The following is a 15,397-nucleotide window of genomic DNA, read 5'->3' on the forward strand; positions in this document are numbered from 1 at the left end:
CATTAAGCCACTCCCTTTACACGTTGAATGAGTATAATACCATAATTAGGTGATACGCTATCAGCGTATCACCTATTGTGATTGTCAAAATCTCTCTTTATTTTTTTTTATTCTTCTTTCTTTCTGGACAATTTTGTGTCGTCAATATCTCAACAATGACATTACGGAATGACATGAAATTTTCAGTCAACATGTCTCATAACAATATCTAGCCACAATAAGGTTTTCATGACAGTAACATATCTATGACGTCATTTAGGCGCCATTTTGTGATTTTCGGACCTTGTCACATGATCGATCATAACTTCATAACTAGATGTCATTTCTGCATCATTTTCGGTGGACATAAAGTTCAGGTCACGCTCTATCTTACTTTTTAATGCTAGTTACCCAGGTCTTCATTACGCGCGCGTTTGCGCGCGTCAAAATTTTAAAAGGCTCAAAACGACTTCCCAATGGGAAATCTCGAAGTTTCAGACAATTTTAAGCGTTTCAAACAATTTTGCGCGTGCGCGTCCGTCCGCGCGTTTTCGCGCGCACAGCGTATCAGTAACATGAAAATGCACTTTTTTTGACTGATTTGGATTCCTGATACTTTGAGTAACAATATCCATTGATTTTTGATCGATTCTGACAAATAACAAAGCAATGCACTGGCGTCAAAGTTGAAATTTCACATGCGCATCTATGTGCAAATATAGTGAAAAAACATGTCTTTATTTATTTCGCCATAGCTCTTTAAAACGTCAGGTGACCCTATGTTTTTATTGCATATTACAAAAGCATATAAATTGGACATAACGTTTCAAGCATCATTATTTCCATAAATACATTATGACGTCATCATATCGTCATCTGAAATCAAAAAAGTGGAATTAATTTTTTTAAGGTACTGTTTCTGACATTCATTTGCTCGTATCTCTGTTGTTTAAGCTCAATATTTTCCCAAATTCAGATATGTTGTACTTTGAACATTTACCTTTTAAGTCCATGTCATGCTTTTGATATTTGATGACGTCATCATACCTTAAATTGTGATTAAAGGTAAAGACGCAAAATCGGACAAGTTTACGTGTATTGTCTATGGGAGGTGATTTTTTTTTAAACCATGCATTGACTTAACAACGTTTAAGCACCTTTATCTCAGCTGATTTTGCTTCATTTCCTCTGAAACTTTAGTATGTTGTAGCTGAGACAATAAGCTGCAGTAATCATGCATTTCATTCTTTGAAATCTTCTCATCAGATTGACAATTTTGCAGTTTAAAATGAAAACGAGATATGAAACTCGTCACACTGAAGACGAGTTAGGTGATACGCTTGGGGTCATCAGATGTCGGTCATCCGTGATCGACAAAGAAAAGAATGTAATACAGAACCTTGAAGTTCTAATGAGATACTTAGTTGAACTTTTTTGGGCCTACATTATTCAGATCACATTTGTTTTTCTGTCACACAAACTAAGTGGAAATTCTGTGCGTGTGCGACTAAGTCGATTTACGGACTTTTTGAGTACTTACAGTGCATAAACTTAGACCCCGTTTACGGTGCGGGGCTGGGCCGAGCCGCGGCCGAGCTGCAATCAAGGACAACCTCAATTGCGAGGCCGAGCCCCGCAATTTAGTCCGTTTACACTGCCGGGCTCGGCCGCGCTTTTGATTCGAACCTTTCAATATTTTGTCGTAGTGGCGCTCTACCCTTTTAAACAAACGCAATTTGGTATTGTCTGGTTTTCAGATCCTTTGCCAACTGAATTCCGTGGCGACGAAGTCGCCGTTCGGGCAAAGGCCTTTGTCGAAGGAGAAAATCCTTTGCAGGACAAAACCACCTTAAACTATACTAGTTTTCGACGTTGAAGTAGTTAATATCCTGAATAGCGAAATAGTACAGGCGAGGGTTTGGAAGCCAGACTAAAATTGGCCGCGCATTTAGCCCAGTTTGCGCTTACACTGAGAAAAAGGCCGGGCGCGACCGCGGCTCGGCCGCGGCCGAGACCACCTCCAGAGCGTGGCCTAATGCGAGGCCAATTTTGGCCCCGCATTTGGCCTTTTGCGCGTTTACACCGAACGCGGCCGAGCCTCGCACTGTAAACGGGGTCCAAGTGATCCTCGGCACGTACAAATAAAACATGACAATTAAGTGTTTATAACCATCCTGGCTTTAACAGTGGCCTTTTAAAACATGACCTTTGACCATTATTTACATAACCAATATGACTCCCTCTAATCTTGCTATCACAATGATCAGTTCAGAGAGCTCTTACAACTATATACAAGCCTGTGAGATTTACCAGCAGTAAAACCAATGAAGCCTCCGATACAAAACAGGGGATATAGAGCAAGTGAGTCTGTTTACATGAGAATGTGATTTATCCTGGACGAAAGTGATACCTCAATTAAAGAGAAAAGGGCAAAACATCACCTTTAACCATGTAACTATAGGTCTCCTCCAACTAAGAGTACACTTTGAACGTAAGCTTATACGTGAATGATAATTTATGACGATCTCACGTGATCGACACACATTCAAAGGGGACAGTTAGAAGTGGAAGGAGTGCTTAATCGTGTCATTAATTCCTAATCAATGACACCACTACTTTAGGCATATCATAATTTCTCATCTAAAATCAATGGCCTATAGGACTCATGCACCATTACTTGTATCGTGCATAAACTTTGTTTTTTAAGCTTTGAGTGAAACGTGTCATAACATAATTCTGTAATTCCATCAGCAGTGATCGATATAATAAAGAAGAAAGATATATCACCGTATTGAACGCTTAGAACCTAACGGGGGGGGGGGGGTATTATAGCATGATACTCGGTTCTTTACTGCCCAGATGCCAACAACACCCATCACCCACGGCTACGCATAGAGAAACAGCCATGGCGAAAATAAAACTTTGCTTTCTCGTAGGCAGAATGACACAGAACCCCGTCAAACACACTTTTATTGGCAGGGATGGGCATGAAAAAGTGTATTACTAATACTAAACAGCGTATGCATTCCATTCATGTGGCGCGAGATACCTCTATAGCAACATAAAGCCTGTCTTCAACTCCGTTGGTCGAACAATGGCAACCTGAAATTTCAAAGAGATGAGCGAGACGCTATATACACCTGGCCCAGAGTTAATTTATTCAGTTCTCATTCCTACTTTAAGTTGGGTTATGCTATTGTAATCATTCCCATCTGCAGTATAACAAAACCAAAGTGAGGGAAAAGGGGAGAGAAAAACGAGAGGTGGCAAAAGGAAAACTGCATGCACAACTGCAATCCATGTCATTGCGTGTGACAGGTGAAGCAAATGTATTAGTTGTTATAGCAGTGGTTTATGAGCATAAACTGGCAAATAGACAGACAATGTCAAATATAAAAACCATCAATTTAATGTCAGAGAAGATGGTAAACAAGATGCATTGAAACTGTAACTAAATCGCTGCTCTTCTACTCGATCACGGAACGTCTAACTCTATATTCAACAAAAAACAAATGTTAGGGGAAAGAAACAAATTTAGATATAACATTCTTAAATTAAAAACAAGAAAAAAAAATGTCCACGTCAGGATTAAAAAAAAAAACGCCGCACGAACATGCATTATATTCTAGATGGGAATACGGTCTTGATGCAAAGGTCCAATGATTGTCTCATTACTTTAAAAGCAATCTATGGTTCCCTTACCATCACCAGTACCACACCACAATGACGTCTCTAAAATCAATGGTAGCACATTTATCATTGCATCATGCATTAACTCCCTTTGCCTAAACTACCAGTGGAACGTGTCATATTATATTGCGTATTTCGATCAGTAGTGATTGACTTTATAGAAGAAAGATGATGCAAAAAATTGAACGCTTACCACATTGCTTATAGGGCTATTCCAGTTTGGTACTGATCTGTTCTATTCTCCCAGATGCCAGCAACATAATATCACCTATGGCTAACTAGTGAAACAGCCATGACGAAAATAAACGACAGAGAACCCCGTCATAATCACTACACTTGGAAAGGTGTTGCCCGAAATTCCTCATTATGAAGCAATATCAAGTCACTTCCTTCCCTGCCTGTCTTTAACTCCGTTATTTGGTCAAACAATAACCTGGAATTCCAAAGAGATAAGCGAGACGCCATGCACCTGGACTAGAGTTAATTAATTCAGTTCCCATTCATGTTAGTTATGTAAACGAACACGTTCCTAAATATCCTGCTACAGTATAACAAGAACAAATGAAGAGAAAAGGAAAGAGAAAACGAATCGTGGCAAGCGGGACACTGTAACAAGGGGAAATTTACAACATTAAGTGTGACAAAATTATTGAAGCAAACCCAATCTCCAAACTCCAATACAAAGCAAGGGAAATAGAGCAGCCGTGTTCACGGGTTACGTACACTTGATAAAATAATACGATAAATGACATCGGAGTAAAGCTGAACTGCCGAAAAAAAAAGAGAGAAAAAAAAAGAAGAAAGAACGGATAAAAGTCCTGCGGGGGTCGAACCTCTCGCCTTCCGGTATGGCGTTATGAAGAACCAGCGCGCTAACAGATTATGCCACATTGCTGTCCTGAAGATCGAGTGCAAAACTTAAATGTAAATACTATTGTGACAGTGTCGACTTGTGATGGCGCTATTCAATTTCTCACAAGTGGCAGCGTGGATTCGATCAATATACAGTTGCAAAGAAAAATTGGGAATCGTTCCGTACAGATTGCATTCTCATTTTCAGTTTTAAATTGCAAAATTGTCAACCTGATGAGGAGATTTGAAAACATAAAATGCATGATTACTAAAGCTTATTGTCTAAACTACAACATATTTATGTTTCAGAGGAAATGGAGCAAAATCAGATGAGGTAAAGGTGCTTAAACGTTGTCAAGTCAATGCATGGTTTAAAAAAAAAAATCACCTCCCATAGACATAACACGTAAACTTGTCTGATTTTGAGTCTTTACCTTTAATCACAATTTCTAGTGTGATGACGTCATCATATTTCAAAACCATCACATGGACTTGAAAGGCAAATGTTCAAACTGCAACATATCTGAATTTGGGATAATATTGAGCTTAAACAACAGAGATACGAGCAAATGAATGTCAGAAACAGTACCTCAAAAAAATCAATTCCACTTTTTTCGTCTAAAATGACGATATGATGACGTCATCGCGTTTTCCTGGCAATATTGATACCAGGAATGTTATTTACAATTCATATACTTTTGTAATATGCAATAGAAATATAGGGTCAACGGACGATTTAAAGAGCCATGGCGAAATAAACAAAGACATGTTTTTTCACTATATTTGCAGAAAGACGCGCACGTGGAATTTCAACTTTGACGCCAGTGCATTCCTTTGTTATAGGTCGAAATCGATCGGAAATCAATGGATATTGTTACTCAAAGTATCAGGAATCCAAATCAGTCAAAAAAATTGCATTTTCATGTTGCTTACGGGCTCTGCGCGCGGAATTGCGCGGACGGACGCGCACGCGAGAAAATGTTTGAAACGCTTAAAATTGTCTGAAACTTCGAGATTTCCCATTGGGAAGTCGTTTTGAGCCTTTTAAAATTTTGACGCGCGCTTACGCGCGCGTAATGATGACCTGTGTAACTAGCGTTAAAAAGTAAGATAGAGCGTGACCTGAACTTCATGTCCACCGAAAATGATACAGAAATGACATCTAGTTATGAAGTTATGATCGATCATGTGACAAGGTCCGAAAATCACAAAATGGCGCCTAGATGACGTCATAGATATGTTACTGTCATGAAAACCTTGTTGTGGCTAGATTTTGTCATGAGACATGTTGACTGAAAATGTCATGTTATTTCGTTATGTCATTCTTGAGATATTGACGACACAAAATTGTCCAGAAAGAAAGAAGAATAAAAAAAAACGAGACATGAAAACTCGTCACATTGAGGACGAGTTAGGTGATACGCTTGTGGTCATCAGATGACAGTCATCTGTGATCGACAAAGAAAAGAATGTGATATAGGCACCTTGAAGTTATATTGAGCGTGCATGCGAAACCGTTTCTGTAACCACTCGGCCACGGGTCATCCACGGAAATGGTAAGACAAAAAAAAAAAAAACAATGTATAGATATAACAGGGGGAAAGTCAATGCCCACTCAACTAACGTGGCCGTGTGAACATCTATTGCATTGCTAGACGGAAAAGCGGCCTTGTAACGACTGAGGTCGCTATGCCATTTCTGGCAACTTGGGAAAAATACGTCCCGCAGACATAAAACCTATAATCGGCTGGTTTTGATACCTTGCCTTTAATCACAATTTTCAGTGTAATGACGTCATCAAATTACAAAACAATGACATCGTCTTGAAAGACAATTGTTCAAAGTACAACACCTCAGTCGTCGTCATTACATACTATGATCGGTTTGACAAAGTCAACCTGCAAAATGTTGCTGCAGTCGAAGCAATGTGGTCTCCAACACACAAAAAAGAGGGATATGGCGTGTGTGTGTGTCTGTGTGTGTGTATAGGTGCGTTTATATACGAACGTGATTTCTACATGGACGAATATATAATACAAATTGAAGAAAAAAAAGTAAAATAAAAAAAAATTGTTTCGTGATCTTGTGGGGTTCGAACCCGCAACCTCACGTCTCTGAGACGGCGCCTTTAACCACTCGGCCATACGTCTCGACGAGAAAATATGGGGAACGTAAACTTATGTATATGAAAGATACATGAGGAATCGTTTTGTCCACATTCCATTTTCATTTTCAGTTTTAAACTGCAAAATTGTCAATCTGATGAGGAGATTTCAAAGAATAAAATGCATGATTACTGCAGCTTATTGTCTCAGCTACAACATACTAAAGTTTCAGAGGAAATGAAGCAAAATCAGCTGAGATAAAGGTGCTTAAACGTTGTTAAGTCAATGCATGCTTTTAAAAAAAATCACCTCCCATAGACATAACACGTAAACTTGTCCGATTTTGCATCTTTACTTTTAATCACAATTTAAAGTATGATGACGTCATCAAATTTCAAAACCATGACATGGACTTGAAAGGCAAATGTTTAAAGGACAACATATGTGAATTTGGGATAATATTGAGCTTAAACAACAGAGATACGAGCAAATGAATGTCAGAAACAGTACCTCAAAAAAATCAATTCCACTTTTTTTATTCAAAATGACGATATGATCACTTCATCGCGTTTTCCTGGCAATATTGATACTAGGAATGTTATTTACAATTCATATGCTTTTGTAATATGCAATAGAAATATCGGGTCAACGGACGATTTAAAGAGCTATGGCGAAATAAACAAAGACATGTTTTTTCACTATATTTGCAGAAAGACGCGCGCGCGGAATTTCAACTTTGACGCCAGTGCATTCCTTTGTTATAGGTCAACATCGATCGGAAATCAGTGGATATTGTTACTCAAAGTATCAGGAATCCAAATCAGTCAAAAAAATTGCATTTTCATGTTGGTTACGCCCTCTGCGCGTGAAATTGCGCGGACGGACGCGCACGCGAGAAAATGTTTGAAACGCTTAAAATTGTCTGAAACTTCGAGATTTCCCATTGGGAAGTCGTTTTGAGCCTTTTAAAATTTTGACGCGCGCGTAGGCGCGCGTAATGAAGACCTGGGTAACTAGCGTTAAAAAGTAAGATAGAGCGTGACCTGAACTTTATGTCCACCGAAAATGATGCAGAAATGACATCTAGTTATGAAGTTATGATCGATCATGTGACAAGGTCCGAAAATCACAAAATGGCGCCTAGATGACGTCATAGATATGTTACTGTCATGAAAACCTTATTGTGGCTAGATATTGTTATGAGACATGTTGACTGAAAATTTCATGTCATTCCGTAATGTCATTGTTGAGATATTGACGACACAAAATTGTCCAGAAAGAAAGAAGAATAAAAAAAAATAAAGAGAGATTTTGACAATCACAATAGGTGATACGCTGATAGCGTATCACCTAATAAAGAGAGATTTTGACAATCACAATAGGTGATACGCTGATAGCGTATCACCTAATGAAAATGGAATGTGGACAAAACGATTCCTCATGTATCTTTCACATACATAAGTTTACGTTCCCCATATTTTCTCGTCGAGACGTATGGCCGAGTGGATAAAGTCGACGTCTCAGAGACGTGAGGTTGCGGGTTCGAACCCCACAAGATCACGAAACAAAATACTTAGCTATTTTACTTTTTTTTTTCTTCAATTTTGTATTACATATTCGTCCATGTAGAAATCACGTTCGTATATAAACACACCTATACACACACACAGACACACACACACGCCATATCCCTCTTTTTTGTGTGTTGGAGACCACATTGCTTCGACTGCAGCAAAATTTTGCAGGTTGACTTTGTCAAACCAATCATAGTATGTAATGACGACAACTGAGGTGTTGTACTTTGAACTGTCTTTCAAGACGATGTCATTGTTTTGTAATTTGATGACGTCATCACACTGAAAATTGTGATTAAAGGCAAGGTATCAAAACCAGCCGATTATAGGTTTTATGTCTGCGGGACGTATTTTTCCCAAGTTGCCAGAAATGGCATAGCGACCTCAGTCGTTACAAGGCCGCTTTTCCGTCTAGCAATGCAATAGATGTTCACACGGCCACGTTAGTTGAGTGGGCATTGACTTTCCCCCTGTTATATCTATACATTGTTGTTGTTTTTTTTGTCTTACCATTTCCGTGGATGACCCGTGGCCGAGTGGTTAAAGAAACGGTTTCGCATGCACGCTCAATATAACTTCAAGGTGCCTATATCACATTCTTTTCTTGTCGATCACAGATGACCGTCATCTGATGACCACAAGCGTATCACCTAACTCGTCCTCAATGTGACGAGTTTTCATGTCTCGTTCTTTTTCTTACTACCGAAAATGCACTTTGGCAGGAGTATAGAAGCATTCTTATGATACCTCCTGCGCACCTCAGCAGGTAGGTAATTTTGTCCCAATATAATCGCAGTTTCAGGATTAAACGTAAAATCCTAGGATAAAACGTAAGCATATCGCAAAATGCTGTTATACCTTGCATAATCCCGACATTGCTGTTTTGTTGCTTGTGTTTGGGGTTGGTGTTGTTGTTGTGTGCTTTTTTACTATCTGTTGCTAAGTGACGAAGCTAAATAGACGACTTCAGAGGCGCCGAAATGGGTTAATGGCCCGAAGTGATCTGGTCTCACGTCTCCGATGGTTGCCATGATCACGGTGGGCGGAGAAGAGTGAAGGAGATTGCTCTTTCGGGCTTGATAGCAGAGCTGCCGTAAAGCTGATTCTGCCGGCTTCTGAATTATGACGAACGAGGGAGAAGCCGGACGTCCCACCTCAGCCGTGTGGCAGGTTGCCTTTATATCGTGACATTACCTGACGAATAAGAATTTACGGCGAAAGCGGAGGGTGACCAGCGTTCAAGAAGCTGTGACGTACAAGCTCATCTACTCTCGCTCAGCCCTTGTTGACGAAAAAATGTTATTTTGGCATTGTCATGGAGACTAAGATTTGACTGTAGCCATGTGTTAAGCTCTGCGTCTTCTTTGCTGTACATGACATTGTGTTGGACGTTCAGGAAGTCTTAAATTTCCGGGGGGGGGGGTGACAAACGTTTGTGTGAGCAGTCTTTACAAAATAGTGATATGATAGATCCTGCTAAAATGATTGGGGGAGAGCTTTCTGATCAGTCCTATATTTTGCCTAATGGCCCAACTTTACTTTTACCGGTCGTTAGAGTACTAATGGCGGGTGTTGTTGTGGTATAGGCCCAATGGGCACGAACTACATTTGTTCAGCGCGCACGTATACTATATGTTTTACTAAGTGATGTGTCAGAATTCGACACACTGGTTCCGGCGGTCAAAGAATAAAGGCTTCACCGCTGGTGTTCCCACGTTATAATCACAAAATATGTGTACTGTGGTTTATTAGTCCAGTGTCAAGTTATCATCAAACCACGAAGTACAACAGGTATCAACAACCACTCGTCAGCATTGCCTGTACAGTGCGGTACAGATAATGTACATTATTTGGTCGGGCGTTTTGTAAACTTATCCAGCCTCCGTAACTTTTGAACTGTCCAAAATACCCATGGCTTCGCCTCGTGTGTTTCCGACTGTTCCAAAGTTACTATCGAGTGGATAATTCTCACTAATGCCCTCTGTAATGTGCTATCTCTTTATAATGTATGCGCATAAACCAGTAGTTTCGGTGTGTAATTTTCATGAACTATCACAAATTTACTCTCCGCCATAAACTTGCCAATACGTGAAAGAAAAGAAAAATTGCAGTCCGTGTACATCGGGACGATATCCACTGCTGGCCCAATGCCCAGTCTGTGATTCTCATAGTCTGTGACTCTCTTACTGTGAAGAAGTCCGTGGCTCTAGGCCCGTAGAGACCAACATAGTCAATTTTGTGACTTAAAGGGACTATACAGTGTAAATACATATGGACTTGCATTGATTCATGATTCCCCGACAATCACTTACTAGTATGTTGCCAAATGAATATCTATCTAATATATGTGTCAAATAATTTGTAAAACTCTAATACAACCACAAAACCCCTTCCAAAGCAACATTTTGCCATTGACACCGTCTGTCTATATTATTGTATATAAATGTCAATATGGTTTAAAAAAACAGTGAAATGCGCTTTTCTGTAGTCCTAACATAACTTCTATGTTTTCCTCCATTGCCATGGTTACATGGAAACATGCAAGGTAATGCTCAGCCAAGGGAACGGTGCATTCCAATGTCTTTTGTTAATCATATATATTAGTACTTTAGCAATGATTGGCAGATGGGCATGTCCAAGAAATTTAAAGAAAAGTAGTAGAAAAATTCGTTGTAAAACGTCTGGCACATAATTATGAAACCAATTCATTTGGTTACGTAAGTGATCTTGAGGGTATCATAAATCAACACAATGCAAAATGCGTTTTTATTGCAAGTTCTTTAAAATGGCGTCCCTCGACCTAAAAAAAAAATTAAAAAAAAATCTCTTCTGCCGAAAGCACAGTTAAAGTATTTATAGTTGATAAAGTGTATTAGAGAATCACCATATTTGTAAGTATATCCAGATTGCATTAATAAATGAACTTATATATATATACATATACACACACATATATATATATATATATATATATATATCTGTGTGTGTGTGATTAATAATATTATTATTATATACACTCAGCAAAAAAAGAAAGTAAACACTTTTTCGAGGTCATACTTTTTATAGAAAATTTTAATGAAAATCAATGTATTATATACCATATTGAAGGTAATTTAATTGGCTATTAAGCTCATAGGTTAATTAAAAAGAAAACTTTATGCATGAGTGAGCACATTCGTTTTCGTATTCCAAGGCACATAATTAAAAATGGCAAAAATAGACATGTTCTCTTTCATTTGCAAATGTCCTTCACGACAACGTTGACAACAAAAGACCAGTTTAACACAATAAGAGATATGAATGAAATAGCAAAAACAAGTTTCCTTTCTCTTTATGTTTTCAAAACCTCTAAGAAAAGCAAAGTGGGAAACTAAAGGGGAAAATAAGAACTTTCCGAAAAGTCAAACTTCAAATGACATATAGGGGATAATATAAGCATACAGATTATTAAATAAGCAGAATTTCTTTATTTACTTATTTTAATCTAGTGGTTTAAGAATTCATGAGACAAATTCAAGAACAAAACAATATTTACAATTTCCTAATTTGAAAAAAGCCCCTCAGATTTCTACTATTACTTCTTCTCTAATTTCATTTGAATTTAGATTTGACATAAGATTCTTCATTTTCCTCCATAATTTTAGCCTTTATTGATCATTTTGGGCTTTAAAGATATAATAGAGATCAAAGGTTTATTTTTGCAAAGGTTTTTTTTTTTTCGTTTCGTGTGAAATTTGTTTTTTGTTCTTATTGTTCTATGGGAGAGCACATACACATGAATGAAACTTGTTCAGTTTTGCAATTTTTACTTTTGTGCCCTGGAAGAGAAAAACAAAGGTGTTCACTCATGCGTTAAGTTTCCCTTTTTGTTGACATACCAGGTTGATAGCCAATTGAATTACCTTTAATATGGTATATAATACTTTAGTTTTCAGCCAAATGTTCTATGAGAAATATAAACTTGAAAAAGCGTTTACTTTCTTTTTTCGCTGAGTGTATGGTATATAACATATACAAGCTTGAGAGCTACTTCTCGCAAAGAGCAGACTACAAACTGGAAAACAAGCGCATGATACTGCGTGTCTGTTGCATTTTGAAGGGATAAAGAAAACAGGGAACGCAAGAATACTATAGTAACATAAAATAGCACTGTAGCACAACTGTAAAACAACAACAACAGATAAAGGGAGACCCCCCCCCCCCTCCCCGAGGTTTTTTTTTTGTGTGTGTGTGTGTCTCCTTCTGCTGTCACTTCCTTTTCTCTTCGCCTGGTTCAGTTCATCACATTGATTGAGTGACTGCAAAGCATTTGAAAGAGCATACGTGGTAATGAGATAACACGATAATAAAACACGATGCGACACAATGGAATGTTTTCATGTAAGCATCACAGGATGTCTTCTCTTTTTACACTGCGCAATCTAAGAAAAAAAATATGATGTGAGATGAAAAGAATAATTATATGACTTCACATAGTTTTCGTTTGAATTGAATTAAGATAAGAGGGCAGAAGCTATTTGGAGCTCTCTGTAAAGAAAAAGGCTGTTTTGAAATATTTGATTGAGAAATTATAGTTGGTGTGCATATAAGGTGGTATATTCGATTCAATTCAATTTTGAGGCTACCGCTTTTATCCATTTAATATCTGACAACAACAACAACAACAAACACTTCTTGTGGGGTTTGAAGTTTGAAGTTTGAAGTTTTATTAGCAACAACATTTTGAACATGTACATATAAGAATCATAACACAATTGTATCTACATACATATGTGAAAAAATATACTTAACTGTTACTCCTTTACAATAACATGATTAAATGATATTTGAGAGTTCAATATGATACATGTAGCATAATTCTACAAAGTTGTTGTTGTTAACAAGGAAACCAAAAGTTAGCACAAGTGCTAGTCGAGATTGGTCACCTTGATCTTCATACTAAAAGCTAAATACAAAAGAAAAATTATTACATGGTTAGTTGAAATGACTGTGAATATTTATACAATGTACATCATTCATTTTCTAACATAGAAAACTAATACGTTGTAATACTTGATACAGTATAATATCTATTAGAGTAGGAAATCTGCAAGGCATTTACGAAATGTAGATCTTTTGCTTTGTTCACGCATTTCTCGTGGCAATGTGTTCCAAAGTTTTGGTCCTAAGTACGAAATCGAAAATTGTCCCTGTGTGGTTCTAAATTTTGCAGTGCTCTTACGATGCAACATTGTGCACAAACTTAATTGTCACATGTCTTAACGTTTGTAATCAAGAACTACATGTCTGTTGATCAAAAATATTTCGCATCACGTGAATGCTCAAAAGTTCTCTTTTCTTGATCGTCTTCTTCGCTGCAGGTCTCGCGAAACACTGGCCCCATTTCGACCATGACAACGTCCTTTGTTGATACATCGCACGGCCTCCTCGTCGCCCAAGATGTCGACAATGTCACGGGTTTCCCCAACTATTCTACGACTTGGCAGCAACCCCCATCCTCACCGGTCAACGTCGCTGTTGTCACCTTCCTCATCATGCAACTCGTTGTCGGCGTGCCCGCGAACATCAGTCTAATCTTCCTCGTGGCTCGGGTTCGTGAGTTGCGTACGACTCCCAACCTCCTTCTCGCCAACCTAGCCGTGGGCGATGTCCTTTTTCTCCTCGCGTGCACACCCGTCACCATCGCGATTCAAATGAATAAGTACTACTCGTCCTTCGAGTTCTGCAGGTTCCAGCATGGTGTCTACTACGTGTCCTTCGCAGTGTCTGCCCTGAGTCTCACCGTGATAAGCGTGGAGAGGTACGGGGCGATCGTCAAGCCATTCACACTACGCAGCGTTCGGGAAAGCCGAAATACTATAGCCATCTGCATTATCATCTGGGTTGTCTCACTCCTCTTGTTTGCAGTTTATCCCATTTACAAGACCAAACCTTGGGGTCTAACCGGTTGTACGGTGGAATACCACAGTCGTGGATTCAAGATTTTCTTTATCGTGCAGCTTACCATGCTGTATCTCGCGCCCGTGTTTCTAATGACAATATTCTACTCCCTGTGCACGAGAGAACTCCTACGCAAGCGAAGAATTCTCGGGAACAGATCATCAGGACGCGGAAGCAGCGACCGTTCTCGGATGCGCGTCGCGTTCAACCTCATGCTCATCACTGTCTTGTTCGCTGCGTGCTGGCTACCCAACTACATATACTGGGCATGGTTCCTTTATGTTGAAAACATGGAGTCGTTCAGTAGTCCCGTTTTCAAACATATCTTGGAAATCAGATCCCTGCTGTATTACATCGCGTCCTGCATAAACCCGATTGTTCTGTATGCGATGAGCTCATCGTTTAGACACCATCTAAATGCGTACATAACGTGTTCAGACAAGAAGACGGGGAGGAAGCGGAACGGGTACGTTGCCCGCTGCGACACACAGAGATCAGTGACTCTTAAGAGCACCCTTAAAATACAGGAGCCATCTACAAGTAATTCAGTCATGTGATTGTACTCTTGATTTGTTCGTTTGTCATACACTGCCCTCATCTCTCCGTTGGTGTATTGTGACTTCCACCCCACAACTAACCCATCGTATTCGTCATCTATCTCTGCACAAGTGTGTTATATACGAAACCATGCACCCTTCATCGCCTTTTCGACTATTTCTGCCGCAGATACTAACCACCACTCATTCTCCATCTGTTGGTGTTGTACTTTCGTCAGGCGTGACTGGATAGATTGCTGGTGTGTATCTTAACTTTAAAGAATAGAAATGAACTTTCTCTCCCCGGTGAACTAACAGCATTCAAACATTATATTATATTGTTTTAAGAGGCGGTTCTGAGTTGAGGAGACAATTAATACTATGTCTATGTTTCGCTTCACCCTGTAGGACCTGTGATGCTGAGGCTCTTAGAACTTTTACCCCGAAACTCGGATGATTTTCGCTGCAGTAGAACCATAGCGGAGACCAAGATTTTCGACATCTGATAAGGACAAAGGAATACAGAAATACACCGTTTCCACTGGCACAGTCGGAATCATGTGTTGGTGGCACTCCAACTGACGGGGATTTTATGCAGCTGAGAAAGAAATTCATATTGCAGAAGCAGGAATGACCCCACACTGCTGGGAAGGTGGTTCCGACAGCAAGATGGTTCCGACAGCAAGACCTCAAGTTACATCTCTCCGCATCTTTGCATCTC

The 15,397-nt window shown here is 39.2% G+C and overlaps 1 protein-coding gene across 1 annotated transcript in view; it reads left to right on the forward strand.

Annotated features, from left to right (window-relative positions):
- The window catches only part of LOC139740762 (gastrin-releasing peptide receptor-like), a 56,325-nt gene extending 41,143 nt beyond the window's left edge, over nt 1–15,182 (forward strand). Inside the window, exons 2-3 of the mRNA XM_071651337.1 lie at nt 13,561–14,680; nt 15,085–15,182. Of these exons, the coding sequence (XP_071507438.1) occupies nt 13,561–14,680; nt 15,085–15,182 (1,218 nt within the window). The remainder of the gene's footprint in view (nt 1–13,560; nt 14,681–15,084) is intronic.
- Nucleotides 15,183–15,397: the final 215 nt, after the last annotated feature.

This window comes from Diadema antillarum, unplaced genomic scaffold, assembly GCF_040938485.1.
Source record: "Diadema antillarum isolate AM-2024a unplaced genomic scaffold, OU_Dant_1.0 seq00000878_RagTag, whole genome shotgun sequence".
NCBI lineage: Eukaryota > Metazoa > Echinodermata > Echinoidea > Diadematoida > Diadematidae > Diadema > Diadema antillarum.